This window comes from Peromyscus californicus, unplaced genomic scaffold (genome assembly GCF_007827085.1).
Source record: "Peromyscus californicus insignis strain IS unplaced genomic scaffold, ASM782708v3 Scaffold_10__1_contigs__length_136768540, whole genome shotgun sequence".
In the NCBI taxonomy this organism is placed as follows: domain Eukaryota; kingdom Metazoa; phylum Chordata; class Mammalia; order Rodentia; family Cricetidae; genus Peromyscus; species Peromyscus californicus.
The window spans coordinates 5,038,337-5,065,843 of record NW_026294391.1 but is presented as its reverse complement, the minus strand read 5'-3'; the positions used below and the strand labels follow the sequence as shown (position 1 = coordinate 5,065,843).

Below are 27,507 nucleotides of genomic sequence, written 5' to 3'. Positions count from 1 at the left end.
TAGAAGATTCTATCTAAAGGCAGACATCCTGGTCCCCTCTTCCATGATGTTTCCTGAGCTGTAAGTAGAAGAATTTCATTGTAGATGTATCAATTGGGACTGGGCACTTCCAGCTGGTTGAACTCTGCATTTTGACCAACTGTGGCTTTCTATAATCGTCTCCACCTGTTGCAAAAAGACGCTTCTTTGGTGAGGGGTGATAGCTCCACTTATTTGTGGGTATAAGGATAAGTATTTAGAACACACTTAGAAATTAGAGTGATTTAGGAAAGTGGCAGCAGTAGGTTCTCCTCTAATGTCCATGGCATCAGCAGCCATGAGTAGTGGGCTAAGTTTACAGTATCAGTCATTAATTCCTTATTGATCAGGCCTCAAGTCCCTCCCACTAGACAGCTGTTGGTTATCTTCAGAATATAGGTGTCACTACTGTACCTTTTGGGATATCTTGCCATTCTGGCAATTGTTATAGTTCATAGGCATTGCAGCTAGATAATACTATTGATTGCTTTTCTCCTTTGGCTTCTTGCATAACTGGAAAGGAGGATATTGAACATGATTTTTCCAGTATGTGGGATGAAAAGTTTGGTAGGAAAGAAAGTGGGTGCCAGGGATCAGAAGGAAATAGCAGAAAGCCCTTTCTCCTATTCTGCAAAAAATAAACTTTTTGGTATGTTGAACCCAATCTCTTTAACCTTTAGGCCCTCACATGGTATCATCAAAAACTAAATGAAAAAGACAGGTCATACATACAGTGGATGGTCTGGGAACCCATTTCTAAACCTTTCCATAGACTGCTAGTGCAAAGTGCTTGGCAAAGGTTAACATACTTGAGGCCATCTTGTACTTCCTGTCACTTCTTTGCACTGCAGGCTGCCAAAGCCTTTATTAATCACAGTCTCTCAGAGAGTTGTGCTACTCCTCTGAACCATTTGTCCATACTCCACAATCACCCAATACAAATTGAGTAAACCTCTACACAAGCTTTAAGCTCCACCTCTACTTCCCTTAGGGAACAGCACTATCATCACTAATTTCTTCAAATAATTTATACCCCATCTCAAGCATAATTTAAAAGTAAATCAGTGTTCTCCACAAGTATAGTCACGGTTAAGCTTATGCACATGTGTGTGTCCATAAAGAATATATTTACTGATCTAATTGTGATTAAGTTCTGAATGGGAACCTTGTGAGACTAGAAGAAATTTATCTCATGTAACACAGTGTTACTCCAATTCCCACCACCAACGGCATAATTATCAGCAAATTCGTGCATGCTGAAGATCTGTATTCTCTTCTAAACACAAGTGAACCTTTTAGTTTCCATTAATAACAGCAGATGCTTCAGAATGATCAATAGACAAATGGGTTCCACTTGCTACAGAGGAAATTACTATTCCCCACATTTTCTCCTTAGGGGGAAAAAAAACTCCCATGATGATAAGCCATACTTGTTTCCATGAACAAGCCATTAAACGGAGTCAGGTTGGACTAGAAAGAGAAGGTTCATTAAGCCCACCTCAAACAACACAGAATACTAGAGCCAATAGACTTGACTTGGCATGTGTAAAATTCACAAAAAAGGTAAGCTGTTCCTGGGTGAAATAAAAGGGTACATCTAACTTGCCCCTGGAGACTTCTGCCATCAGGAGAAAAGCATGTTCACTTTAGTATTTGATCCAGGTTTCCTAGGCTTAATGTTACTGGGTACATGTTCATGAAGAGGGGGAAATTAAGGGCCCAGAGAAAACAGGACCCTTCTGCTCTACTGACTTCTGCGTGATGCTGAGGTCCTATTAGACAACAGGGTAATTTTCATTTGTTAAATGCAACTATCATTTGAATACTTTACTTCTCAATATTTCTACTCTAATTCTCTTGCTATTCTCCGGTACCAAGAGACAGTTGAGGGAGTTCACTGAAATGGAATTACTACAAGGGAAGACCTACACTTTGCTCTTTCTGTCTTTATGTGATTTTCATGCACCAGGTTTTCAAGTGGATTTCAGAGTTGTCAACAAGACTGAGGAGCTGTGCCAAGTGTTCCGTCCTCCCAGATTGTTTAGGCAACAGTAGTTATAACAGTAACAAACAGATAATCCAAAACTGAGAGGTCTCCTCAGTCGCATGATTCTGCAGAATTGAAGCTGACCAGAACGACACAAAAAGGACTTTGCTTCTGTCCACAGGCAAGCTGGTCAAGACCAAAGTGCCCTTTTGCTCAGTTTCTCTCTGTAGTGAAAGGCTAGAAACAAGCATCACTATGAAGTTTTGCTTTTAGTGTTAAGTCACATTACACCGTTGCATCAACCAATCACTTGTTAGATGAGCCTTCAGTCCTAAGGTGTTTCCTGGGTACTTAAACTTAGTTTCAATTCTCATACACATGGAAGCTTCTGAAGCAGAGAAATTTCCTTTACTGATAGCCTCAGAATTGTCTCCAAAATATTCAAAGTAGAAATTCAAAAGAGCAATAACCAAACAACAAAACAATTACCTATCTATGCTTGTGCATGTGAAAACATATACATAGTGATAGAGGATGGAGCAGAAGCACAAAACATAGCAAGTGTCCCTAAAAAGAGTTCAATTATATTGTTCTTCTAAATGATGTTTTAAAAGGGAAATGGTCATTTCTAAGCCATCTAGTCTGCTATCTTCTAAATGATAGCATAAGAAATTAGCATCAGCATGAGTTGGCTCTTTGGAACCTGTTCCTTCTGGTGGTGGGATGCCTTGTTCAGCCTTGATGCAGGGGGGAATAGTTTGGTCCTGCTGCAACTTGATATGCCATGCTTTGTGGATTCCCAAGGGAGACCTTACCCCATTAGGATGGAGAGGGAGGAGGAGTGATTGGGGGGGCAGTAGAAGGGAGGTAGGGAGAGGGAATGGGAGGAGAGTAGGAAAGGGAAACTGTGATTGGTATGTAAAATAAAATAAAGAAAAAATATTTCCATTAGGTAGAAAACAAGAACATCAACATGCCATTTGTCGGTGTTGAGATCTGTCTTGATTAAAATGCTGCGATTGTGCCAAAAAAAAAAAAACTAGCATCATAATATCAGTGGATTCTTAACAATAGTTGCTAAGAACTAATGGCTGCATCACTAACTTCATTAATTTTTTATCATATATTAATTGTACAAATAATGAGTTTCATTATGACATACTATATGTAAAAACACCTTATAAATTATATAAATTTGATCTGAAGTAATCACTTTTCTCACTGATAATTAAATCTCATAAAAGAATGCCACTCCATAGATACACACAGTTTAGAGAGAATGGATCTAGATTGTACATAGGCCTATTCATCACTCCAGGGGTTTATGGGCGCCTATTATGGAGACAGCAAGAAGAGACCCATCTATCAGCTGATCATTTCTCCTCTGACTACCAGGGAATTCATGATTGTAGGAGTCACCCTCTTTTGAGGAAAGACACCTTTTCATGTGGATAGCCAGCCCATCGTGAGCTACTTCAACCTTTTCTAGGTGGTTTCATCTCATCATTTTCAGTATCAGCCAGCCAGCAAACCTTGGGATATAGCTCAAAGCTGCAACACTTATCTAACATGTATAAGGCCATGGATTCAATGTAAGCATGGGAAACGCACAAACATTTATCAGTTGGCATATTCAGGTTCTTTAGCCTAATATTATTAAGGTTGTACATAAAACAATCTTCCATTAACAATCATGCAAGAAATTAAAAACAAACAAACAAAATACCCCTCTAACAAGCTAACTTAAACAGAGTGTCTGACAACATAGCAAACAGCATACTATTTGACAATCTTAGGGTTCCAGCTAAGAAACGCATGAAAGTTCACTGGAAAAAAATGGAAAATACTATATATTCCCATAAGCTGCAGTTTGCACTAGGAGGCAATAATTATTAAAGTAGGTAAGAGAGGCAAATGTTCAAACTCCAAAGCGCTGCCTTTCCTAAGAGAAGAGACAGGGTTCTGAACCACTGGCTGGCATGTAGGAGGAGATCGAGTGCTGGTAAGAACCTCAGAAATAGACATGCCAATCAGAGACTTTTTTACAGGTTAAAAGTATGAAAAGTGTCATGTGGCCAAGGGCAGGAAAGGTGCAATGTAGGAAACAAGTTTTAGTTTGGGGCCAATTACTTAGTTACTTTATCATCATGTAGCTCTTCATGGGATATAACCGCTGAGAGTTCAATGTGACATCTTACCCACATTGCAGAGCTTCAGCGTCATTAATGATTCAGTTGTTCTCGCACTAGTAAGAATTAACTAGAAATTAAGTTAGTATACCAAACATCAGTTTATGCATATGCATGTTGACTTTATAAAATTCACAGATATTTCCCATTTCCTCCAGCAGAGGTCAGACAACAGCAATCCTGGACTATGAAAATCTAGGAAGCAATAGAATATTTGAGAGTGATTTTATTTTCAAGAAAAGATAATGGAGGGTTTCTTTTTTAAAAGTGTTTTTCTCTACTCATATTTTCTAATTATATTTTTACACCAGGCATGCTTTACTTCTGTAATAATAAAAACAGTAACAGTCACTTTAAATTTTATAAAGAGCACATTGGCGTATGTGTTTCCCTGTTTTAAGTCAAGGACACTGTTTCATTATTTATATTTTCTTGGCTGAGCACAAGTTAATAGAATAGTCTAAGAAAGAAGCACATTCAGCACCCACTGTAAAAACAAACAAACAAACAAAACCCCACGATTTAAGGGCAACATCATGTCCACAATTGAGAACTTGGAGCATTCTTTCTTAACCTAGGGGCTTAAAACAGCTGTAAGATTGCCAGAATTAAACAAAGCCTCCTAGACACAGCTCTAAAGCAATGAGCACCTGCAACGTGCAAAGAAAACAGCAAATGTAAGCTTTAACCATCTCCTTTGTCTGGAGAAAGTTAAGAGATCTTGGTGCCACAATATGTCAGTTTCGGCAAGCCATGCAGGCAGAATAAGGAAGACATTTTTTTAATGGTCAATTTGACAACACATTTAAAAAGCAAAGAACACTATCACCACATTGTGTTTTCATTTCCAATTCATGTGACTTTCATATAGAAAAGAAAAGGCTTATAAAACAAAATTTGAAGGTCAATCATTTCATATTCCATTATGCTAAATCAAGTAGCTGCTTCACTACTATATTACTAAATGATTCATAATGTATAGTCTGTTATTTGTGCTTTTTAATTTTATCACACAAATATAAAGCCATTACGATGTTATACAAATTAAAACTGTTAGTAGTTCCTTCTTCTTCTTGTTCTGGTTTAATTTTGGATGGTCCTGAGGACCAAAGCTAGGGCCTTACACACACTTAGCTAGTGTTCTTGCACCTAGGGCTTCATAAATGCTTAGCACGTGCTTGCAAACCTAGGCACTCATACACGTTTAGCATGTGCTTACACACCTATACTCTCATACATGCTTAGCATGTGCTCTACTTCCAAGCTACTCTCTCAGCTCCTCTTTCTTCCATTTTCTGAGGGAGTGGCTTCCCCCTGCCCCCCCCCCCCCCCCCCCCCCCCGTGGCAAATGGTTTCTATTGCTTCCTTCTACCTGTGAGAGCAACTGAGGAAAAGAGAAATGGAAGAAATTCAAAACCTCTCCCACAACAGGCAGAGTGGCTCACAATTTTAATCTCAGAACTCTAGATGTAGAAACAGAAGGATCTTGAGTCCAAGGCAAGGCTTGGCTACATAATTACACCCTGTCTCAAATAAACCAAAATGACAAAAAAAGGCCACAAATAAAACCTGCTAGTTCTTCTATGGGACTCCACAGTGACGTCTAGAACAGATGACTCTTTGCTTAGTATAAATTATCAATGGCTTTGGGAATAAAGTGAGGATTCTGGGAAAACAGAAGAACAGGGAGATGTGAGACAGGAAGAGTCATGATGGGAGAACTGGAATCCACAGAGAGGTGTGGTCAGTGTGAAATCCTCAGGGTCTCTTTTGTCTGTGGATTAGTAGGATGTCATTGGTCCATTCCTCAAACCCTCAGCAATGTGTACTACACACAGATGTTCTGATGGACTGAAGGAAATTAAGATGACAAGGTATGTGTTAACCCTGGTTAGTGCAGAGAAAAAGAAGAAAAGACCCGTAGGCCATGAGATGTGTATAAGTAGAGGTGTGGAGGAGGAAACCATGAGTTGCAAATGACCCTAGGAAAGAGCAATGCGATGTTGTAAGGTAAATCTCGGGGAGGGGGATCAATGGAGAGTCCATGAAATAGGTGGGATTTGGTTATTGAGCCACTTTTACATCAATTTCCAGAGGAGAATAACTAACTGACATGTAGGATGCAAAGGTAAAAGTATCAAAATATTCCATGAGTCATATTACAAATAGTGTTTGTAATATAAAGTCTAGGGAAGCATTTGAAAAACTATAAACAGATTTTTACACAACATGCAAGTGCCACCAGTATTTAAATAGAGATTTTTAATAAGCTAATCACAAATATTTTTCCCTACTGAATTCATAAAATAGCTTACCAAATGGAAGTATGACTTTGTCAACAGCTTTCCTAAATAAGTTTAGAATTGCCACCCAATTTATCTTTGATCATAATGAATCCATTCTCAGAGTGACTGAAACTTTCCATGTATGTTTTAGGCTTACCTTTACATGGTGGATCAGACGCTCAACTTCATTCACTTTATAGGTCTCCAATCCTAGCTCTTTGGCCAACCGTAAGATACGATTCTGGGTTGGCCCAACATAAGATCCTCCAAGGTCCACATATTTAACATTTTTATTCTGTTTTTCCATGAGAAAAAAAATAAAGATGACTGTTTGTAAAAACATTTATAAAATAAAAATTTCTGAAACAAGTAATTAACATTTAACAGGTTATAGATACGTTTGAGTCGCATTGTGGAAAACTGAGATCTGTTCTCAACTCTTCTTTACTTTATTCATGTGACTTAATCATTAAATCAAACTTTAATTTAAAAGAAAATTGACTACCGAAAAGACAAGCCACTTCAGAACCTATCACTCACAACAGAGCCCAGTATCTCCGACTACACCTCAGCCAAACTAGGAACTTCAAAGTCAGTGACCCCAGAAATGGCATTACTGTCTGGGTTGATTTAACCATTTGCTGTCTAGCCCCCTTCCCTCAAAGGAGTCATTTGCCATCCTAGAAAGAATATCATTCTGTGTGGACAAATAAAACATACTATAGATACACACAATGGAATACTATTCAGATTTTACAAAGAAAGAAATTCTGTCATTTAGCACAACATAGATGCATCTGCAAGACATTGTGCTAAGTGAAATAAATCAGAGAAAGGCAAGTTTTATATAGTCGTACTTATATGTGGAATCTAAAATGAGTTAAATTCATAAAAGTAAAGAATACAATGGTGGGTACTAGAGGTTTCATGGGTGTGGTGTTAGGGACAGAAGAAATGAGGAGTTACTGGTCAAAGCATACAAGTTTCAGTTGCATGGGATGAGTAAGTTTTGAGCTGTAATGCATAGTAGGATGACACTGGTTCTTAATAAAACACTGTATATTTCAAAAGAACTAAAAGTAGATTTCGAGTATGTGGCTACAAACATACTCAAGTGAGTGAGATAAGTTAATTAACTTGATTTAATCACCCACACTGTATATGTATCATACTGTACTTCATAAATGTAATACAATTTTGATTTGATGTTTAAAAACAAAATAAATTAAAAGAGATAAATAAATAACTAAAAATGAGACTCCCCATGCACCCCCAAATTTAGTTTGTATGATTGTGTTAGTTCTAGAGAAGCCTCCAAATTAGGGTTGGGAAGTCCAGACTTCTGATAGTTTTCGTGCTACTACTGTAAAACAATCTCCATCTCCATTTTCCTCCTTCCCATTCCTAGTTCTATGATGTTAAACATGAAGTGAGAAGACTAAAAAGCAGAGAGAAGAAAGAAAGAGTTGAAAAGGAGATAAATTAAAAGAAGTTTGGGCTAGAAGTGATACTCATGTGCTTAGCATGTGCAAGTTCCTGAATGGAACATCCTTAGCACTCATAAATGATGATGATGATGATGATGATGATGATGATGATGATAAAGAAAAAGAGGAGCTATAAGGAAAATTCTGGAGTCGTGTCCCCCCCTTAGAAAATCAGTAATGAAGACTTTCAGGGAATACAAAAGTCTAAAAACACAACCAAGCTTCAGACCCATGTTTCTCATCCCCATCATTAGTGTCTTACCCTAACTGTGTAAGTCCTGCCTCCCACACGATCTCGTGCCTCCAGAACCACCACACTGAGGCCAGAGTCATGCAGAAATTTGGCTGCTGCCATACCTGGAGAAATATACAGGAAAGCATTATGATAAGATCTGCTACAAGATTGCAGACACACTTCTCATGCTACTGACCAACAAGAAAAGTCACATTCACATGAGCTTTACTATAATACAACTAATGCATAGATAGGAATTTTCTATAGTGGCTTAGATTCTCCATCTAGGAAACCATGTGATACTTCTAGAAAGAATAAAATAAATTCCATTAGCAGTGACTATCTCACCTAAATAAACATTCCATGTCACTTTATCAATAATATGCATATTTTAACAACTAAATTATAAGTCAGACAAGCTAATGCAAATACAGGATCACAATCAAGAACATTCGTATGCTGGAGCCAAAAAGGTTCAATGGCAGCCACATACTCCATTGGAAGTTTAACTCTAAGAAGCAGCAATGTGGGAGAGAGCCAGTCTTCAGCACCTATAAGTGGGCCTTGGGTTTACTGGGAAATGGACTTTTGGAAGTTGACAAAAATTTTAAAGCTAAGGTCATAAAAAAATGACCCTTTATACATCTTAATTTCATATATATCTGATCACTGATCAGATATACCTGATTGGACATGCTTGATCATGCCTGATCAAGGATGAAATCACCTCATCCACGTACTTTAATTATTCATTTAGTCAGAATTATTCATTGCTTTTTTTTTTTTTTTTTTTTTTTTTTTTAGTTTTTTGAGACAGGGTTTCTCTGTGTAGCTTTGCGCCTCTCCTGGAACTCACTTGGTAGCCCAGGTTGGCCTCGAACTCACAGAGATCCGCCTGGCTCTGCCTCCCAGTGCTGGGGTTAAAGGCGTGTGCCACCACTGCCCGGCCAGAATTATTCATTGAGTACCTGTGGATAGTCTTTTGTCTAACACATGGTCTAATGTTTTAGCTCTTAAATCCTTGCACTCTTTTTTTGTGAGGTGACTTTTGAGAGAGAAGATTTTTCTTTTATTGAAAATAGATTTTCTTCACATACTATGTCCTGATTATGGTTTCCTCTCCCTCTACTCCTTCTAGTTCCTCCCCACCTCCCCTTCCATCTGAATCCACCCCTGCTCTGTCTCTCAGTAGAAAACAAACGAGGCCCTGCATCTTTAAAATCACTCTTGGGATATGGCTGCGATTCAGAGGTAGGTCATTTGCTTAGCAATGGGGGAAATGTGGGAAATCCAAGGTTTCTATCCATAGCATTGCCGAATATAAAAATACAAAATAAAAGCATTCACAGAATTTAGCAAGAGCTGCCTCCAAGAACAGACGCTCTTACAGTAAATTGAATTTACTTACTTGCTTCATGGGACCAAACAAAATCAAAGAAATGCCAAAATGCTACTGTGCCATACAGATACATGAAACAGCTCTTTTACTGCCTTCCAAAAATAATGACTATGTGATGTTGGGCCCCACTACTGCAACACACCTAATGCTCACTACATTTAAATACTGTTGTGTTTCCTTATATTGATTCATGCTGGAGTGTAGTTTAGTGGTAGAGTACTTTCCTGGCTCACCTGAAACCCTACGTTTTATCCCCAGCAACATTAAAATGATAAAAGGGAGAACTTACAGTACATTGGTTTAATAAGCGCATTCCAACAAACTAGTGAGCTAAGGTTCGTTGATAGCATCATTTTATGTCTGAGATACATAGAGAGTAAATGAAGAAGCCAGTTCCTTTCTAGCATCTGTGTTTGACTCATGGCCAGTCTCACCTCTGATGACATCTCTCAATGTGTGCTACAGTAAGAATCCCCCACTTTTAAGGATAGTTTTTACTTTATCAGGATCAACATGTTTTGAAGACACACTTGAATGTTTTGGTTTGCTAAGAATTCATTGAACATAATCTGAGTCTGAAAGAATAATCACAATTAGCCAAAGCTTCAGCCTGCATCTGGCAGTGATTTTGACAGAAGAAACCCATTTTCCAGAGGCGCTGAATTAATATTTTATTGTTTGTCTTAATGTATCTTTCCATCCCTTTCCCCAGAGGCAGGGTCAAGTCTTCCAGTTGGTGGCAGAGTAAGGTCCCAAAGTCCATACTACAAGCAGCCAACCTATAGCACAGAAGCATCCCATGACTCAGTTTTAGGAATGCAGGGCTTGGAGTTTTAACTCAAATTTCCCAGTTTTACCCCCATAACAGGAAAAAAAATAAGCACTTTCTACTTAAATTCAGAATTGCAGATAATTTGATGACCTTTTTCTTATCAAGCATCAGCCCAAGACATCAAACAACATGCAGCCATAGTAACAGCTGTTATCAGTGAGTTCACATAAACCTCTGCAGCATGCCGAGGCTTAAACAAAAGAATTGAGAAGGAAATATAGCCGGGTGGTGGTGGTGCATGCCTTTAATCCCAGCACTCGGGAGGCAGAGACAGGCGGATATCCGTGAGTTCGAGGCCAGCCTGGGCTACCAAGTGAGTTCCAGGAAAAGCGCAAAGCTACACAGAGAAACCCTGTCTCGAAAAAACCAGAGAGAGAGAGAGAGAGAGAGAGAGAGAGAGAGAGAGAGAGAGAGAGAGAGAAGGAAATATAGCATTACTCACAGACACTCACATATGAGATTCCACAAAGGGTACTGTCTTTTAGTGAATACAGTTACTCAATAGTATCTGATGAAAAGCTTAAAATTATTAAAGCAAACCACCAACAGAGTTCTCTCTACCTGTATTGCATTATAATTATAAATAGAAAATGACGAAAACATTCTTAAACAACATGTAAGTATGTTTTTGGAAATCCCTTGCATTTATTTTTACTTATGTTAAGAGTTCTTGGGAGGAACATTCAAAATGTCTGTTAAGCATCAACTGACAAAAAAAAGAAAATTAAAAATACAAAAGTTGATTTAACTGGCACAAACTTGGATGGCTTAAGGGATCATTGAATTTTTGAAGGAGAGAATTGGAGCTACTTAGGAAATTAGCAGTCAGAGTCCAGTCAGGATGTGATTAAGATGGTTAAGAAGAGGTACCTGTCAAGGGATAACACAGTGATAACAGATAAAGAGACAGGAGATTGACTACTCAAACAATAAGCAAATGCTAGCTCTCCAGAGTTTCCTGGCTCAAAATGTATTATTTCTCATGTGTTTCTTTTCATATTGGGATTGGAACCTTTAAAACATTTGCCATTGAAACAAAATATGAGAAATGGTACATTCTCTGAGAAGGCTGGAAATGTCTATGTTTAATAAATTGTATGACAAAACTTTTCATAAATTAGCAGCAATATTGATCCTGATACCACTAGACAGTATACTTGGCCCTGATTAGACATGAAGCAGCTTCTGTATATAATATAATAATATTTTTAAGGGATCCATATTACCAGCTACCACCTAAAATATGGAGCACTTAGTTTTGTGTTCAATGTTTTCCACAAAGGCTGAGAAATATTTTTATCCTCAATTTCAACAGCCAGACAGGTTACATAATTAGTAAATTGTGGAAGCAGAGTTGAAACCAAAACCTCACCTCTTAGCCACCATTCTTGGTCCAAAAAAGGAAAATTAAAAATATAATAACTTGATATACCAATCCTCACGAACTATCTGAAAACATTCTGCTCTCTATCTAAATATTAAGAATCACCAAAAAAAGTTTTCTTTCTTAATATTTGACTTTTGAAAAGGATTCAAAAGCAAGCTTATCATCACTGTGCACTCCTACAAGGTTAATGAAACTTGACTTTAATATTCAGGGTCAATTAATATTCCACAAAAATAGATATTTGGTTCTTTTAGAAATAGTCTACACAGGCCCTTAAGACACAAATAATAGAAATATACTTCTAATGCTATGAAATTACAGAAAGATTGCATTCTGCCAGGCCTAGTGGCAGGCTTGTAATCGCAGTGATCTGAGGGCTAAGGCAGAAGGTTCACAAGTTCAAGGTCAACCTCACAGTGAGACCATGTCTCAAAAAATTAAAAACAAATAAATAAAAAATACTGCATTTCTCTGGTCAAGTAGCTTATGATAAAACGTTTTCAGCATACCAATGATCATGGATATAATTAGATACTGAAATTATTCTAAAGAACTACAAATCAGTGGCATGCAGCATCATTAGCATTTCTGTTTCCAGTTTGAAGCTGTAGAAAATAGCTTGAGTTAGATTTTGAGGGAGACTGTGAAACTGCAAGAATCGTGAAATCAGAATCCCCATCTACCTTGTTCTTTGTTTTGCCAATGTGTTTCATGCCCTTCAGATTAATCTGTGATATTTAACAATCTTTTACACTTCAAATAGGAAATTAATTGACTTGGAAGTAATATAAAACATCTGTACTTTATTATTACATAAAGACTTTTTCCAGTCTAAAGTTACCAAAAGAGAGAGAGAGTGCAACAATCTTGGTAACCAAAATTGACAATGAAATTCATAGTGCCTCAAAGTACCTCTAACCTTGTAACCCTGACACATGATATAGGCATTCTCTTAGGATTTATAAAAGTAATAATATTCAAATAGCCCTCATCACCTCAGTCACTTCTGACAAAGCAGTGTGGTTTTTTTTTGAGGGGGACTGTGGCTGGGGGCGGGGGGTGAGGTGGTTCGAGATAGGGTTTCTCTGTGTAGCCTTGACTGTCCTGGAACTCACTCCGTAGACCAGGCTGGCCTTGAACTCTGCCTCCCGAGAGTTGGGATTAAAGGCATATGCAACCACTGCCTGGGCAAAGCAATAGTTTTATGAGGAAATTCTAGAAACAACCAAACAATCTCCTGATCAAAGAACTGGAGTTCTTTGATGTCTCTAAAGAGAATGTTTTTTAGTTATTTAACACAAATATACCCCAAAGAAGGTCTGGAGTAAGAAGAAAAACATCCTCTATTAGAAGTCAAATTCCTCAAGAGAAAGAGGCATGTGTAGGAAGAAGTCAGATGATAAAGGCACTATGTGGGTGAAGCCATGGCTGAAACAAGTAAGATTTGAAGCAGTGATTGAGAGCCAGCTTCTCTACTCCAGTACGGCTGGCAAATGTAGAAAGTGAAGCACACAGAGGATGAGCAGCACACTGAGCTCATGCAGCTAGCAAGTGGCGGAGCTGGCATTCCAATCTCAGCATGCTGACTCTTAAGTCCCAGTCTCACATGACAAAGTGAAACGTGAAGAGGTTATTTAACAATGAAGCATAGTGAACGTCTCTTTGATATCACCCATCATCTAAGCAAGAGCACAGCTTATTCCTTGCCTTTGGATAAATTACTAAAAAGTATATGTTCCTGGCAGGTAAAGCTCTAAAAGGTCTTCTTTTATGAAATGAATGACATCCACAAAGATGCAAATACCTTGATTGACAGAATGGGGGCTGGATAGCATTCCTCTTTCCCTGTGTCACCAGGATACCACAGAGCTTAGAAAGCTCATTTCCGGGAGGATGATAAGATGGTGATTATCTATGGTTGCTATCTCTCTGTGCCAGGACACAGTTGATGCTTAAATGTGTTTGTTGAATGGTTGTATTTAATATCCTTAAACAAAGATGACTCTTAATAGAAATGACTTTTTGATACAGAAATAAATGGGTATAGTAGTATCTAAGCTTTTTCACATGGTCTAAGAAACTAAAATATTTAGATATATCGAAACATTTCTTTTTGTTACACCAAGTATGGTAAGACACCTCTGGCCTTTTGCAAAAGAACACGAGACAGTCAAATCATAATAATAAGCACCTCATATTTGTACAGTACTGCAGTTTCCAACACTCCCACACATTCGACCTTCGAGAAGGTCGGGATTGTTGTGTCCATTTCTTACATTAGGAAACGGAGACTTGCTCCGAGTTACACACCCATTGAAGGCAGAGCTGGATCTGAAATATTGCTCTGTTTCTAGGTCCGATGTGTTCACCATTAGCCATAGTCCTTCCCATAACAAAAGGCTTTCACTGTGGAATTCTTGAAACAGGCAGATTTTAATTAAAATCAGAATGTTTCCTTTATTAACTATCTTGGAAAGAATATCTTGATAAAAAATCATCTGGAGTCTGCCAGTATTCAAAGTTTTGGGACATGCTCCTTGGGGAGGGATCCAAGTATATTTGGAGTAAGAAGTACACATTGAGAAGAGCTTAGACCAAACAGTTCCTCGTATTTTATTCAGAATGACTCTTCCCTGGCAAGATACCCATTACAATTTGGGACAATATTGAAACAACACCAACCACGCATACACACATATGTTTACCATTGAGAAACAAAGTCTAGAATGATGTTATTCACATCTTCTCTACCCCCTCCCCCCACTCACACACAGATAAAAAGACAGATTCTAAATCTTCTTGGAAGGGTAGCAACCTTTGCCCTGTTTTCTCCGAGACATTCAAAATACATAACACAAAAACAAAGAGCAATGGCTGGTATGATACAGGAGACCTTCAGTGAAGCCTCAGGCCATGGAGTGATTTATGTCCTTGAAAGGGATAAAAAGCATCAAGCTCCCACAAGTTGCCATAGAAACCTTTTTCCAGATGCAGCTGCTTCGAGATACTCGAATGAGATTGTCTGCAAAGACCTTTCAGAATATACCTAAACCCATAAAAAATGATTTCTTCATCACATTTTATATGCAAATGATGGCATTTTTAGGAAATGTCAGCCATCATAATGAGTCTTTTTTCATAAAGAAGCATTAGTCTTTACCCTTTGTTGTTTGAAAGCAGCTGAGTATCTTTTGTGCCTTACAATTGCACTAGACAAAATGTATTATTGCTTTACCTCCATACTATCTTCCAAGAATAAAGGAAGCACACCCAGAAATTACAGATTCTCTTTCTCAAGTATATGTGAATTATTTATCTTTAAAACCAGTCAATTTGCTTTTAATTAACCTGCTTCAAATCTTCTGCAGAATTAGATTAGAATGTGTAGGAATAAATACACCCTTCTGGAAAACAGTTGTGGCTCTTTGTTTGTTTGGTTTGGTTTGGTTTTTACTCTGAGTATGGTGGCACACACAATCCTGACACTCAAGATACTGAGGCAGGAGGATCTTGAGTTTGAGGCTTGCAAGACCCAATATCACACACACACAAAAGCGAGAACCACTTTTTGGCTCTTTTTGCTTTATTTGTTATTGTGGTGACTCAGGTAGTGGTATTGAGGATGGGACTCAAAGCCTCATGCATGCTGGCTGCATCTCTAGCCTTCAAACAGTTTTAAGCATAAAAAAAGTTTCCTTGATGATGGCCTGAGAACAAAAGTTCTGTGGCTACAGTCTGGTCCTCCTATGGATTACCAATACAATTTTTAGAATTGTAAGCACCTTTAAGGCAGAATATAATACTGGAGAGCTGTCACACTCCTTGATACTCACACTTTTAGACTCAGATCATTTCTCAAATAAGTGGTTGTCACAAATGGTATGAAGAGGGTCAGAAGTCTACTTCTCCCCTTCATCAGACGTGAGATGATGAATTAAGAATTCTAGAAAATAATTAAATATAAGCATGACCAGAGGAAAGAAATCTGAGTGTGATGTAAGGAGTGAATGGAAGAAACAAAGTTACTCTTGGGCCACATGGCCCTCCCTCTACTTTGAGGGGCCTGGATAACTGTGTTCCTTTGCCTGTGGATTAAGCTTAAGAGGACTGACTGGAAATGAAGGCAAATCTTACTACTCTCCTGCAGTACAAGCTCTTGGCTCAATGGGCTACTTTCTGACCGTATAACCATGGGCAAGTGCTAACTTCTTGGACATCTCTTCGTTTTCTTACAGGATGATGTGATTAGATGGGGCTCCTTATTGTCTGTGATTAAATTCAATCATACAGGGTATCTCATTATATAGGTGATATCTCCATGACCCCAAAGCATGTGCTCTGTAAAACTTAAAATTTGGGTGACATCCACAGATGTGAATGCAACATATAATATTTGTGCTCCTAGAGAATGAGAATGGACGATTTAAACAATTTTGTTTAGGGAAAAATGTATGAAAATAAGGGTGAAATATCACAGCTGTGATTTATTTTGAAATGCATCTACAGACAAGAGGGGTTGATATGGACAGAGGAATGGAGAAACAGAATAGATACAATGCATAATGCAAATGCAGCAAAAACATTCATTGCAGAATCTAGTTCATTAGGCATATGAGCATTTGCTATATAATTCTTTAAAATTTTTCATAGTAAGGAAATTCTGGGGAAAATTTAAATTAGCTTTTATTCAGCTGCATTTGTCAGAGACTTAAATTAATGTATCATGCAACTCCACTAGAATACATATTTGCTATTTATGTACTTTTTATGTAACATTTCTTTATAATATGGGGGAATAGAGGATATATGCCGTTTTTATAAGAACAGAAATTTCTTATTACATATTCTGGAAAACATACCTAAAATAATTGGTCCATTTGGATCATGTGGCTAAAATTGGTGATGCGTTTGTCAAAAAACTTCCTGTCAAGACAAGTATCTTCTTCCTTGATTTGTGGTGTATTTCAGTGAGACAGCACTTGCCTAGGACTTAGGACATCCTAGGTTCCATTGCTAGCATTGCAGTAACAAAACAGCCCTTCCTTCCTTCCAACAGTCTAAACACTCTTCACACCATTGTCCTTCATCTACATGCTGAGGAGGAGTCCATGTCTAAATCATGTCTTGCCTCTAGAAAATGACAAAACTCAGCAGGAAACGCACAAGCGCAGGGGAAAGAGTAAATATGAGGTGTAGTTATAGGGCACATAATACTCCTTCAGTTAACGACAAACCACATAATATGATGGTGGGTCCCTGAGATTGGATTACCTAGTAATTCTGTTACTACCCGAGATCACATTCAAGAGAATTTTGTGTCACAATGCCCACAATACTGAACAGAAATAACTTAGGCAAGAAAAATATTTGCTTTGGCTCATGGTTTCAGAGGGGCCTGTCAATGGGCCCCATGTTTTTGGGGAGAACATCATAGAAGTTTGTGGCAGAGGAGAGATGCTCACTTCATGACTGACTAGAGTACAGAAAGGAGACTGGCCATGCTCTGCTAATTTTCATTGTTTTTGCCCTTTATTTAGTCTTTAGCACTCATGGGATGGTGCTATGTGCACTCAGAGTGGGTCTTTCTCCTCTCAGTCATTCTTCTCTAGAAATAGCTTCATAGACACACCCAGTCTCCTAGGTAATTCTAGATGCAGTCAAGTTAACAATGAAGATTAGTCATCACAAGTACGGTTTATAATGTTCTCACAGTTGCCATAAGTGACTCCATCTTTATTGCTCTTCCTTTCCCCCTTCTCAGACAATGATCTTCACATTGTATTTTTTTTTTTTTTTTTTTGGTTTTTCGAGACAGGGTTTCTCTGTGTAGCTTTGTGCCTTTCCTGGATCTCACTCTGTAGACCAGGCTGGCCTGAACTCACAAAGATCCTCCTGGCTCTGCCTCCCAAGTGCTGGGATTAAATGCATGTACCACCACCGCCTGGCTCACATTATATTCTTGTGATCTTGCTTATTTTTATGATCTGGTTCTGAGACCATAAAACTGATCTAAAACTGAAATGTTTCAACCTCAAGATAAAATAATGCAGTCTTAAAGAGTTCACCATCTCATGTCTAGGACAAATAGTCTAGCACAGGATCCTGGGGAAATGCTAATCTTTGTTACTAGCCCTTAACTTGATCCTCATACAAATATTAAGCACATCCTCAAAGAAATGGAAGATGGTAATTAAGGCATTAATATTTCTCTTTCCAGACTGAATAAAAACTACTTTCTTTCTCTCCAGTACTCATCTCTTGGGCACTGGAGATGAGAGAGGGCTTCTGAGCCAGAGTGTAGGAACACAGTGATGAAATTGCCCAAGCACACACATTTTAGAGTATGTTCCAATCTTTATCTAATGCATGTTTATATTTGGAAACAGAAGCACCTTGAGTTACAGGAAAAATGAGAAATGATAACATGGGAATGAAAAATAGTGTGTCCTATGAAGAAAGGAACAAGAGTTCCTTTTCCTTCTTTTACATCTTTATGATGCAACAAAGGCTGGCCACAGTTAGCAGAGAGTCCAGGACTCTGGAAGGCTTGAGGCAAAACCCTTTGTTGGAATCCTCAGGAAAGGAAAATTTGCTCTCACCTGAGGAGCCATGAGCTAGGTAAAGGACAACCAGATGAGTAAATTGGGGTAGCATACCATTACATGTTGTGGAATATTATTTTAAGATGCGTTACATTTGTTTATGCTGTGGAACATTTGTTTTAGTGATGCAAAGATGTGTTGCATTCTTTTACGTTGCATTTGTTTAACCCTGTGAAGCTGTGTTACTGTGCCTGTCTAAAATATGTGATTGGTCTAATAAAGAGCTGAACGATCAAAAGCAAGGCAGGAGAAAGGATAGGTGGGGCTGACAGGCAGAGAGAATAAATAGGAGGAGAAATCTTGGAAGAGAGGATTGAGGAATGAAAAGAGGAGGAGAGGAGGACTCCAGGGGCCAGCCACCCAGCTACACAGCCAGGCAAGGAGTAAGAGTGAAAGTATGATATACAGAAGTAAGAGAGAGATAAAAGCCCAGAGGCAAAAGATAGATGGGATAATTTAAGAAAAGCCGGCTAGAAATAAACCCAGGTAAGGCCAGGCATTTACAAGTAATAATAAGTCTCTGTGTAATTTATTTGGGAGCTGGGTGGTGGGCCCCTCAAAGAGCCAAAGAGTAAAAACAACAACAATAATTACAAAAAGCATGTGTATTTCCTCCACCTCTCCACCCAAACTCATACCTTGAAATTCAGTACCCTTAGAACCACAAAATGTAACTTTATTTGAAGCAGTCTTTATAGAAATTATCAAATTAAATTGAAGTCATTAGGATAAACTTTAACGCAAACTGAAACGGAAAATTTGCACACAAAGACATGTACATAAGAATACCACACAAAGATGAAGGCAAGGATCAGACTGATGCCCCTGCAAGCCAAGAAGTGTCAAAAATGTCTTAAAAAACAGCAGAAGGTAAGGGAGGGACAGGGAAAGAGAGTCCAATACAGGTCTTAGGAGAAACCAACCCTGTCAACACATTGATCTGAATCTGCTCTTTTAAGCCATCTCATCTTTGTGCCTTTGTGTAGAGCAGTGCTAGGAAACTAAAGTGCACATGCAACCTTATCATCCATATTAAGTTAACTTTACTGATAACTACCTATTTCGGGACAACACAAAGCCAGGAGTGTTGAGGTGTTAGGGGATGGTGATCCGAGGGGATTCCTAGCAAAAGTTCTGTTTCAGAAGATTTGGGTGGCTTAGAGCATTGACCTAAACAGTGCCAATGTTAGATAAGAAACCTGTTGAGACTCATAGTAACAAAGTTTAAGGATCAGCACTGGCATCCCTAATAAGGAGCATCAGAAAATGAGAGGGCTTTACCCTTCAACACTGAACAGGTCAGTAAATAGTAATGAGGACAAGACAACCATCTGGCACCTAGGAGAGGACTAGAGCCTTCTTGAAATAAACATTTTCAAGTGAGCTATGGCCAAGGTTATATACATTCTATGCTTGCTACAAATTCTGTGGCATTTGTAGAATGTCTTGGGTCTGCATTTCTCATTAAACTCTACTCAAGTTAAATAATTCTCAAAAACATTTATGTAAGTGTTTAACTCACCCCAAATCACTCTGGTGTCAGAACCTCTTCTCCCCTCAGTGCCTTAACAAAGCTATAACAAACCCTGACCTAAGAGGCTCCATCATACCAACTCCAATACTTTGGATCTCTGGGGAATGAAAACCTCTCCAGAATTTGAACTTGACCGGGAATAGACCATTAAGAAAGCTTGGGAAAGTCTGACATTGAGGCCTTAACAATCACTTTTAGACAGAAATCAAAAGAAGTAGAATATATTCTAGCACTAAAACACTGGGCCTAGGAATCACATACCAAGCATTTTCTTCTTTTCAAAATTATTTTTTTCATTCATCTGTTTATGTAGTATAGTTTGTGGGTATGTGATTACCACAGCACATGTATGGGTGTCAAAGAACAATCTACAGAAGGGGGTTCTCTCCTTCTAGGCCATGTGGGTCCCTGGGATTGAACTCAGGTAGTCAGGTTTGGTGGCAAGTGCCTCTGCCCACTGAACCATCTCATTGGCTCAGGTTCTTCTTTGTTTGGTTAAAAAATGTGTGTGTGTGTGTGTGTGTGTGTGTGTGTGTGTGTGTGTGTGCGCAACTTTCAGAAATCAGTTCTCACCTTCCATTATATGGTTTTCTAGGGATTGAACTCTTGTCTTTGGGGTTGGGCAGGAAGCACCTTTACCTGCTCAATTGTTTTGCCAGCCTTTTCCTTTTTAAAATTTATTTATTTATTTATTTATTTATTTATTTATTTCTAGACAGGGTTTCTCTGTGTAGTTTTGATGCCTGTCCTGGATCTTGTTCTGTAGACCAGACTGGCCTCAAACTCACAAAGATCCACCTGCCTTTGTTTCCCGAGTGCTGAGATTAATGGTGTGCATCCCCACCACCTGGCTTCTTTTTGAAATTTAAATTGACTCATATTAGCACAGTATACTCAAAACAGGTAACTGTAATACTAGTCCTTAGGAGTCAGAGGCAGGCAGATTATGAATTTGTGTAGCAGAATTTTTTTCTGTGTCCCGCCTGGCCCATGGTCGGGACAAATCTCTCACCCACAGTCCCACAGCCTTTTATAAAATAATCACTCAGAAGCTTATATTAATTATAACTACTTGGCCATTAGCTTAGGCTTACTACTGACTAGCTCTTACATTTAAACTCAACCCATTTCTGTTAATCTATATGTCGCCATGTTTTCCATGGCTTTACCTGTGTGCCATTACATGCTGCTCCCTGGACGGTGAGCTGGCGTTTAATAAAACACTGATTGGCCAGTAGCCAGGCAGGAAGTATAGGTGGGATAAAGAGATAAGGAGAATTCTGGGAAGAGGAAGGCTGAGTCAAGAGCTAATGGCCTGAGCTAATGGCTGAGCAGTTTTAATTAATATAAGCCTCTGTGTGTTTACTTGGGTCTGAGTGGCTGCAGACCAGGCGGGACACAGAAAAACTTTAGCTGCAAACTTGAGACTGGCCTGGGCTACAAAATGAGTTGCAGGCCAGCCTCAGCTACAGAAAGAGACCCTATTTCAGAAAACTACAAAAGAAAAATATAATAATGTATAGACCTTGTAAAGTGCACAGACTCATGCTCACTGTCTTGCATACTAGTGTGTACATATATGTACACGTGTATGCACTAAACGTATGCACACTCTACAACTATGAGCAACATACATGACCATGATCTAGTGTCTTAAAATGCAATTAGACCAGTGGATGTAAGGCCTTCTCTGTCACCAGCATCCACTGTCAGCACTAACTAGAAAGTGTCACCAGCATCCACTGACTGATTACCCTGTCCCTCAACATTCCCCATTCTGGGATATCTTGACATAAATTCAGAGCTGAGCAAGGCAACAGTCTAAAAATACTTCCCAGAAGTGATTCCCTGCCTCACAATGCCCTCAGCCTTCTCAAGAAAGGAAACATACTCTCTGGGTGCAAAGACTAGTTTCTTCCCCATCCCTCAGTGCTTTGCAAGCTACTTTCACATCCATTTTCTCAACTCCTAAGTACTAGACCCAGGGAACCAATTGTCTGGCCTTGCCTCAAAGTTATAGAATTAGAAGTTCTGGTGAGATCTGCTCCTTCAGTTTGCATTTCAAGTCAGGTTTTGAAAATAACAAAGGTTTAGGAGTGGCAGGGTGGTGCAAGTAAAGTGTGAAAGATACAGCAGTGAAACACCAGCCATGAAGATGAAGCAAGATTAAGAAGGTGTGTCCTCAACAACAGTGCTATAATGAACTACTCAGCCACCGGAAAGGCAGCCCCAACATGTGAGAGACTTGGCCTTCTGAGTGCTGCTTTGGAATTGCTCTATGCTATCATCTGGGCCTCATCTCATTATTGGAAATGTGGCTTCATCAGAGGAAATGATTTCCCAGAGTCCTTACTAATTCCAATCAACTCCCTACATGGCTTCAAAGATGATGATTCTTCCTGTCCCCTCACAGAGCTCGTTGTCAAGTCATTAAAAAAATGTCTAGTTTAGGGGATATTTACAAGTTAAGGACCATCAGATATGCTGAAACCAGTAAACAATCAAATAGCATCCATTATTCTCTGAATTTCTTCATTTCTTACATAGACTCAGTCATCTATCTAGGAGTTCAAACCTATAACTTAGGCTTTATCGTTGAGTCTTCCTGGTAACCCTTATCCATTTGCACCCAAAAAGTATGACCCAGCTCCTGTCAGTGTCTCTCTTCTCTTGTCTCTTCTGCAGTATTTGAATGAAAACCAGGTTTTCATGCTTGGTAGGCAAGTGCATGCTGTGTCACTGAGCTATGCTCTCTGCCCTTTCTCCTACTCCCTACTCCACAATCTTGTGACACTGAGCCACCTACATGTGCTTCTTTCCATACCACATACTGTTTAGAATTCCCACCTCACCTCCCAAACACAGCTCACCTGTCACCTCCTCTAGTCCTAAGTTTGCTCTCAGCAGCTCACAGTGTCTCTGGATCCCTGTGCTTCTACAGTAGTGAGTACCTCACCCACAAGAAGAAAGACCAGAACCCAAAGAAGGCATGCTGAAGTGGTATATGTTCTAAATTCACAGGTATCTCTTGGGGAGATCTAAAATTTCAAACTTTCAACTAAAATTAGTTTTGGAAAGAGGCATTTCCTGTTATTTCATACCACCAGACTGGTGATAGGTTGAAATCTTTCCAGCTGGTGGTTTGATAAAAGATTTAACAGAAAAAAAGCCAAAACAAGCTGGCAATGTTTGTGAAGACAAGGCCTCAAATGGAACACAGATGAGATTACTTGGGCTTTTATTAAGTTTGACTCCTTTTTTTAGAGACTAGTATGCTTTATAAAAAAGGTAATTCTCACTCTCAGTTGTCAGGCCCAGCATCAGAGGAGGGACAAAGATGAACACTTCCACAAAGATCTAGGGGAAAACGTCCATGACCGTCTGGGTAAATTACTGCAGGGGTGTCTGGAGCTGAGATCCAACTTCCCATTCATGTTAGAACATCTGCTTAGCTCAAATTCAAAACAACCCTAAGTGCACTCAGAAAATCTAGATGTCATTCTGAGTGGTGGTCCCAAACCCCTGCCAATCCAATGGTCTTAATTATGTTAAGGTGACTTCGGGTTGTTTCCAAAAGAAAACTTTAGCATACTTTTTAAAATTAGACAGATCTCACATTCTGTGTCCTCTACTGATTTGTGATCAAATCATTATCTATTCTTCTATTATTTTTATTGACTATTTGGGAATGTCATATCATGCACCCTGATCGCAATTAACAGGCCTTCAGGTGGCAGCCCTGACCACCGGCATCTGCGTGGGCATGGGTGGTAATAGGGGCATGGACATCAACATGATCCTTGGTCGGATCAGGATCACTGACCCACTCATGGCCCTCAATGTCTGCCCGGACTATGAGCCTCAACATGGGCTTCCGTGGTTACACAAGCCACTCACATCAGCATGGCTCCCTGAGGCAGCAAAGCCAGAGGGTATCACCAAGGCATCAGGCAGTGGCACAGACTGCATATGTCCACATGGTTCTCAGACTTTGTCTAGACCTGGGGCAGCAACATGGACCACCAACACCGACATGGCCTCTTGTAGCATGGCAGGCCACAGTGGTCCTTCAAGGAGGTCCAATCCAGAAAGTGAACCTTTCCACATACTCTGTTGTTACCCAGAATCAGGGGGATCCTACAGCCAGGGGCAGGTTCAGGGACTGAGTCTGTGCCTGCTTAAGCTCCAGGCTATTGCACACCATCCGGCCAATCCTATTAAGCAATGACAGCATGTAGACTTCAGTCCTCTCTCACACTTATTACCACCATCACATCTCCAGTTCTGTTTTTCTATCTTTCTTAACTCTCCACCACATATTTGTTCATTATAGTGGTGTCTGTCCACCTGGGGCCTTGAAGCCATGGCAGCACTTGGGTCAATACCTATTTTTAGATCTCAACTTGCAGATCTATTTAAAGAGTGAAAATGTTGCCCCTAACTCATCAAGTAGTCATGGAAAAGGACACAATATACAGCCTAGCATCATTGCATGGCAAATACCCAAGAAATACCTATGAATGAACAAGGAGTCTAATACCTTAGAAAACACTTGACTTGGAAATAGGAAGAATTAGGTTTCAAATTCATCCTGTCTCTTACATACTATAAAATCTTGAACAAATAATTTATTTACTTCTCCCAATTCGAATTTATAAAATGAGGACTACAGAGAGGCAGTTTGGCTGTCCTAGTTTGTTTTCTATTGCTTTGATAAGCGTTGACTTGAGGAGGAAAGGGTTTATTTTATCCTACAGCTTATACACCATCATGAAGGGAAGTCATGGCAGGGATTCAAGGCAGGAAGCTGGAGACAAGAACAGAAGCCAAGGCTACAGAGAAATACTTCTTATTGGCTTGGTTACCATAGATTGATCAACCCACTTTCTTATATACCCCAGGGCCACCTGTCTATGTTTGGCAGTGCCCACAATGGGGTAGACCCTTCCATTGTAATAATTAACCAAGAAAATTCCAACACAGATTCTCCCACAGCCCACTATGACAGAGCCATTTTCTCAGTTAAGGTTCCCTCTTCCAAGATGGTCCCAGCTTATATCAAGTTGACAAAAACTAACCAGAATAGTGGCATACATTTGTAATGCTAATAGTTAGGAGACTGAAGCAGTAAGATCAAGAGTTCCAGGACAACATGAACTGCATAAAACACTCAAGACCAGCCTGACCTACTTAGCAAAACCCTGTCTCAAAAAACTAGGGGCTGAGGATGTAACTTGGTGGTAAAGTGCTTGCACATAATCTGTGAGACACTAGGTATACTTTACAACAATGCAAAACATAAAAAAAATGACTCTATCTCCCAGGCCAGGCTGATACACAGATTATTTACACAAAATTATTTGCTTCTATGGGGCCCTGCTATTGTGATGAACAGACTGGGCTTGGAAACTAATGGTTCCTCTATTTCTTCTTAAACTTCCTCTCCCTAAAATGCTTATTGACAATATAGGAGATTATTACACAGCATCTATCTTCATGCTTTAGCTTAATGTAGATGATTTATAGCAAGTCTTGCAATATCGCCAGAAAGATGCAGAATGGTTCATTTTACAAAGAACTTACTCTGATTAGACCCATCAAAACACACTTCTATTCCATATCTTACATATGACAAAACTTGTTTTAATGTTAGTATGACATTAAATGCAACATCACAGATGTCTTGAAAAAAATCAGTCCCCAATTTTCTTTTCCAAATGTCTTCTTTTTTATGTTGTTAAAATCTTTTGTGTGAATATGATATGCATATGTGTATGGTGTCTGTGTGTGTCTGTGTGTGTGTGCAGGTGTGCTTATGCCAAGGCATATGTTTTGAGGTCAGAAGATGACATTGGCTCTTGGTCTTTGCCTTCCATTTTGCTTGAGATAGTACCTCTTTGTTGTTTACTGCACATAATCTAGGCTAGCTGGCCTGCAAGACTCTGGGATGTCTCCTGTCTCTTCCTCCCAGGTTGCAGAAAAAGCTCTGGGGTTACAGACACATACTATCATGCTCTGCTTTACATGATCTCAGACCATTCAAACTCAAGTCCTCAAGTTTGTGTAGCAAGTACTTTAATCATTACCTGAGATAAAAATGTCTTTTTAATGTTTGTTTTCAATTTTAAATAAAGGAGGACAGGTGATGGTGACACACATCTTTAATTCCAGCACTTGGGAGGCAGAGGCAGGTGGATCTCTATGAGTTAGAGACCAGCCTGGGCTACAGAGTGAGTTCCAGATGAGCCAGGGCTATTATACACAGACCCTGTCTCAAAAAAATTAGAGAATTTGACTTTCTAGGTGGGGTGCTGGTGGTAGGGAGGTGGGGGGATTGGTTCTGAGTGGAGTTAGGGGAAGAAGTGAGAATGAATATGATCAAAATTCATTATATGAAACTCTCAAAGAATTAATAAAATATTGTTTTAAAAAGACTTATTTTTTAAAATTTATGTGTATGCATGTGTGCCTGTGAGTGTATGCCATGTGAGTGCAATGCCCAGAGAAAAGGTATCAAAGTCCCTGAAACTGAAGTAACTTGTACCCACTATTCACAGATGCCTGCACAGAAGCACACATACATGAGCACTTACAAAAACGGCACCCAAAATAAGTAAACAGGCAAAAAGAAAACCAATTAAATGGTGCTGTGGGATGGTCTGTATGTCAAATGCTCTGATTTGGTCAATAAATAAAACACCGATTGGCCAATGGCCAGGCAGGAAGTATAGGCGGGACTAACAGAGAGGAGAATTGAGAGAACAGGAAGGTGGGAGGAGACACTGCTATCCGTCGCCATGACAAGCAGCATGTGAAGATGCCAGTAAGCCACGAGCCACATGGCAAGGTATAGATTTATAGAAATGGATTAATTTAAGATGTAAGAACTAGATAGCTAGAAGCCTGAGCCATTAGGCCAAACAGTTTAAATAATATAAGTGTCTGTGTGTTTATTTTATAAGTGGGCTGTCGGACTGCCGGGGTTTGGCAGGAGCTGGAGAGAAAACTCTCCAGCTACAAAGTGGAGTGTAACTAAGGAAGATACTGGGCATCAACCTCTGACTTCCAAAGACATGCACACATATATGCGTGCACAACCACACACATGCACAACCCACATGAACATATATAAACACCACATATATACACAGAAGTTGACTAATTAATAAGCTAATTATTTAGTTAATAACCAATAAGCCAACTAAATGAATGCCTGTCTTTGAAGTACTGCTAAAGATAAGTAATTAGTGAAGGATAAAACAGAATGGGGTACTGGTACAGAGTCAAGGATGACTCTTCCTTAGAAGAAAGATTTGTCTTTAATGCCCAACACATGATATCAAGGGTAAGTGTGTTACAACAGGTTGGAACAATTACTGCAAAGGTTTTAGGAGGAGAAGAGCCTTTGCTTGCTCAAAGAACAGAAACAAATGTCTGCACATACTTGTATTTTTAAGTACTTTAAACAAACTCTTTGTACTCTAAAGCTTTGGGCACAGTTCTAAACTGTCATATCAGTTAGCATTGGAACTTGAAATGTGAAAGCATGTAC

General features: G+C 39.2%; 1 protein-coding gene across 1 annotated transcript in view; it reads right to left on the bottom strand.

Annotated features, from left to right (window-relative positions):
• The window catches only part of Maob (monoamine oxidase B), a 107,007-nt gene that overhangs the window by 53,802 nt on the left and 25,698 nt on the right, over positions 1 to 27,507 (bottom strand). The window contains exons 2-3 of the mRNA XM_052736592.1: positions 8,229 to 8,323; positions 6,637 to 6,774 (exon numbers count right to left, since the gene is read on the bottom strand). Of these exons, the coding sequence (XP_052592552.1) occupies positions 6,637 to 6,774; positions 8,229 to 8,323 (233 nt within the window). The remainder of the gene's footprint in view (positions 1 to 6,636; positions 6,775 to 8,228; positions 8,324 to 27,507) is intronic.